This window comes from Suncus etruscus, chromosome 20 (genome assembly GCF_024139225.1).
Source record: "Suncus etruscus isolate mSunEtr1 chromosome 20, mSunEtr1.pri.cur, whole genome shotgun sequence".
Lineage (NCBI taxonomy): Eukaryota > Metazoa > Chordata > Mammalia > Eulipotyphla > Soricidae > Suncus > Suncus etruscus.
The window spans coordinates 565,429-570,000 of record NC_064867.1 but is presented as its reverse complement, the minus strand read 5'-3'; the positions used below and the strand labels follow the sequence as shown (position 1 = coordinate 570,000).

Below are 4,572 nucleotides of genomic sequence, written 5' to 3'. Positions count from 1 at the left end.
CTGTCTCCCGGCCCCCAGATGCTGCTCTGCACCTTCAGGGGGTGCTGGGGGGCTTGAGTCCCCGCATCCCGCCCCCGAGTTGCTGCTGTGCACAGGGCCCCTCTGGGGGGTTGCCCAGCTGTCCGTCCCCGCCGCTCTCCTGGGGTGATGGAAAGGCGCCCCCCTCCCTCAAAATGTGGCTGGCTGTGGCTCTCGCTCTCTCTCTCTCTCTCTGGCAGGGTGGTCCAAGCTCACTTTTGGGGGGGGTGTGTGTGTGTGTGCAGGGCAGGAGGTGGCCCCCAGGTGGGGTGCGTGTCTGCAATGGAGATGACGCACGTTTTTTTTTTTCCGTAGGGCCCCCAAAGTCACGCGTTTCCACCGTCCCGTCTTCCTTCCCTCCCTAGCACTAGGTCGTTACCTTGACCGACCGAGCTGCCTACTATGCAACCCGTCTGTCTTTCCGTTACATCAACGACATGGGTCCCCCCCCCCCCCCACACACCCCATGCTTAAAACGGCCTTTTATTTCTTAGCTTGGGAGGCCACCTTGAAGGGCAGAAGGGTGGCTTAGCATCCTGAACCTCCGTCTCATTGAAAACCAGAGGCTCTCAAAACCTATCTTGGTCGGTCAACTCTCTCTCTACAGGGCCCCGTGCCTGGACATGACATGATGACATGGCTTGGTTTGGCTAACCGCGGGGTTTCTCTCTTTTTTTTCTCCCTCTTTCCAACCACGACAGACCCCTTTGCTGATGCCACTAAGGGTGACGACTTACTCCCGGCAGGGACTGAGGATTACATTCATATAAGAATCCAGCAACGGAACGGCAGAAAGCGCTGACAGACTGTTCAGGGCATCGCAGATGATTATGACAAAAAGAAACTTGTGAAAGCTTTCAAAAAGGTAGAAAGGGGTTGGCTAGTCAGTCAGGACGGGAAAGCCCTGCCGCGCTGCCCCTCTCCCTCGTCGGATCCTGGTGCACGGTGGGGATGACACAGTGGAACCCAGGAAAGCCGCTTCCTTCTCATTTACACACTCCATCCACATCTGCCTTTCACAGGCACACAGAGAGTGAAGGAATTCGTGAAGTTGCCCGTTCAGTGATCTCTGCCTTCCCGATTCATTTGCACATCGGAGGTGGTTTGGGGATCACAGACCACAAAAGCTGTTTCGTACAGATGCTCGAACACATTGACAGACAGTCTGGTTCGTTTGAGTCTTGCTTGGGGTGGGAAATGAAGCCTCATCGCCTTGACTCAGTTCTGTTGCATGCCCGTGTACCTCCAGAAATTTGCCTGTAATGGGACTGTGATCGAACATCCGGAGTACGGAGAGGTGATTCAGCTTCAAGGGGACCAAAGGAAGAACATTTGCCAGTTCCTTTTGGAAGTGAGTAAACGGGAATTGCCCCTAGCATATTTTAAAATTTAAAGCAAAGTTGGAGTCTTGCCCACCTAGTAAAATGCATGTGAATAGCAGACTCAGTTAATTGATGGAAGTACAGAGGTCTGATTAGTTGAATCACTAGAGAACTAGGGCCCACTTCTGTCTTATTTTGTCCCTTTAAGGGCATGGTCGTTTCAGTGCCTTGCACAGGAGCTGGTATATCAGAAAAGCAACATGTGTCTTGAATGGTTTTCTAATTGTCTTGTAGTAGCTATCGAGAGCCTTTATTTCTGACAATCCACTTCTTTCTTAGGGATGGATTTTTTAAATATCGCACTGAGTGATTCTGATCCATTTTCACCTTGCAGGTTGGCATTGTCAAAGGAGGAACAGCTTAAGGTTCATGGATTCTAAAAGGAACCCGAATACCTGGAGAATTTCTTAAGTACTTTTGTTCTCTAAACACAGTTTGACTGCCTTGTGAAATGATTCTCTGCAGTAAACGGACTTTTCATGTATTTAATCATTCAAACTTCCATTCACGTCTGCATGATTACAGAAAACATGGGGTATGTAGGCTAGTCACGCATAAGAAAATCGCAGTGAGATGGTAACAGAAACCCCGTATTCATCTTAACATGTTTCCAATGGAAAATATTTTGTTTTGGGAGTGTTTTGTTTATTGTTCAGTTTATTACTTTTCACTTGATTAAATGTTTTTTTGTTCATGTTAAACCATGTATGTTGCAACTTAACAATAAAAAAGAAAATCTATGGATTCTTTTGTGAGTAGTTAGGCTTCCAAATCTGAGCCAATAAGAGACACATACCCCCCCCCCCCACTCCAATTGAGTTCTTGTTCTGCAAACATTCTTTCTGCTTAGCTTCAACTGTTTGTTGTTCAACTCAAAATTAGAGGTGATCCTTTATCATATTAGTTTTCATTTCCTGACTTGCTAAGATTAGACACAGGAATTGAATAACCAGATCCAAAAGGTTTATCAGAATATTGCTCTAGGAGGCCCGAGCGATAGCACAGAGGTTAAGGCGTTTGCCTTGCACGTGGCCCACCTGGGTTCGAGCCCCAGCATTCCATCTGGTCCCCTGAGCCTGCCAGGAGCAATTTCTCAGCACAGAGCCGGGCTTTACCCCTGAGCACTGCCCGGTGTGGTTCAAAAACTAGAAAGAGAATGTAGCTTTCACATGAAATGTAATTTAAACTTTAAAGAATTATTACCACGTAGAAGTCTTTGGGTGTTTTGATTTCCTGAGTGCTAGGTAATTCTCCTGGATACTGTCAAGAGAAAAATGTGTGATGAAAAGGGGTGATGTATGAAGCAGGTATTGAGCCAAGGGAAGTGGTTTTACTAGTAAAGTGCAACGCTTCACAACTGAGGTTCAGGGTTCAAGTCCCAGTACTGGAGGGGATCAACAGCATTGACAGCACTTCGGTGTTTGGGTAGTGAACTACTTGAAACCCAGTCTTCTGCTTTTTATCGAGTGTAATTATCTTACGCTCAGTGACAAGCCCTGCATTAAAGCCATTTGCCTAAGAAAAAGTTGACAGTGCGCCTTTTACCAAAGTGGGAAAGTGATGAGGGGAAGTCACAAGGGTCGGTCCGTTCCTGCTGCACCAGCTGAGTGAGCCCTTGCCTGACCTATATTGATGATATTCCTGTTGCCCAGAGTTAGCCACTTATCACCAAAAGGTGGATTTTAATGCTTTTTTCATCTAATAGTTAGAAGATTATTGTAGTGCCATTGGGTAAGCTTTCTGAAAAAATCAAATGCAATTTGACCCAAGAAGATTAGGACTTTATAATAAATAATTAATGTAACTTTTTTTGTGTGTGTGTGGGGGGATCCACACCCATAGACTACTCAGGGGTTCTGCCTTACAGAAATCTCTCCTGGAAGCTCGGTGGGCTTAATGGGATGCCAGGATTGAACCCTGGTCTGTCCCAGGTCAGCAGCATACAAGGCAAAATGCCCCTACTGTTGTGCCATCACTCCGCCCAAGAAATTTTCTGATTTACTGGGAAAATGCGATTCCCACACGAATTGAGATGAGGTACTGTTGAAATAGTTAGATGAAAATGGAAAGCAAAACGAACTAGAATATTAAAGAGTTGTCTTTCATTGTATTTCCGAAAATAAGAGCCAAGCCAAGTACCTCAGAAGAAAGATCTGTTAAGAGGAATTTGAGTAAGGGACCTAGGAATGTACAGCAAGCTTGGGGTCTAGGGGACATGTCTTAATGTGTCAGACCCCAAGGGCCAAGGCTGTCAGCCACAGGTTTTCACACTGTCTAGTATTGTCCTAAACCACTCAACCCAAAAAAGATGTATTGAGGGGTAAGACAAGGGAAGCCTCAGAAGGGGAAAAAAAGGTCCACATCCTAAAAACCCTAAAAATCATCTTTTCCTCTTCCTGTGTTGGCCCATTACTCTGGGTGGGGTCGTAAGCTTTGGAGCAAAAACTCATTTTGGGGAGTATTTTCTTAGTCCCCTTCATACATGAGTCCCAGACTTGACTGGATCTGCCCTTAGAGCAAGAACAAATCATGCACTAGTCTGCATTGAGCAAAAAAGTGGTACAATTAATCCCAGGTCTATATGGTTCCCTTGAGCACTGCTGGTAGTGGACCCCCCCAAAAGCCATTCAAAAGCACACTGCTTGTGCCTCTTCTGAGGAAAGCAGTTTAAATGGTTTGTACTTTGAGGGTGAAAAAAAAAAAATCTAGGGGAGGATGAGGAGATCAGTTCCTGAATATCAAGACCTGGAAGTTTGGGGAACTTGATTAGAATTTGGCAAACCTGGAGACAAGTGCTGGCAGCATGTCCTCAGCTCTAGCCCCCACCACCCACATATCAAAGGAGAATCTGGGGAAGCAGCCTGCATAGGAATTCAAAGAACTGTTCTCTTCACTCTCAAAGGGAGGTGGTTCTGATCATATGGAAGAACAGTTGTGCAAATCGGGAGGGATGGCAGTTACCCAAAAGCACTAGAGAAACACAAAATGGCAACCATTCTATGGTGCCACCTGTCGCCCGCTGAGTTCCAACTAAAGGGATGGATAGTGGATGAAAATGGGTCCACACACAGACTTGTTCTGTTGGGTCTAGGAGGATTTGTGGTATCAAACCAAGAGTTTGCCATGGCAAGGAAAAAAGGAATGGTCCTGTGTGAGTGTCGCAGGCTCCAAC

General features: G+C 46.3%; 1 protein-coding gene across 1 annotated transcript in view; it reads left to right on the top strand.

Annotated features, from left to right (window-relative positions):
• Positions 1 to 2,144, top strand: part of EIF1B (eukaryotic translation initiation factor 1B) — a 634,827-nt gene extending 632,683 nt beyond the window's left edge. The window contains 4 exon segments of the mRNA XM_049766446.1: positions 720 to 883; positions 1,268 to 1,369; positions 1,735 to 1,746; positions 1,748 to 2,144. Of these exon segments, the coding sequence (XP_049622403.1) occupies positions 720 to 883; positions 1,268 to 1,369; positions 1,735 to 1,746; positions 1,748 to 1,780 (311 nt within the window). The 3' untranslated portion in view covers positions 1,781 to 2,144.
• Positions 2,145 to 4,572: the final 2,428 nt, after the last annotated feature.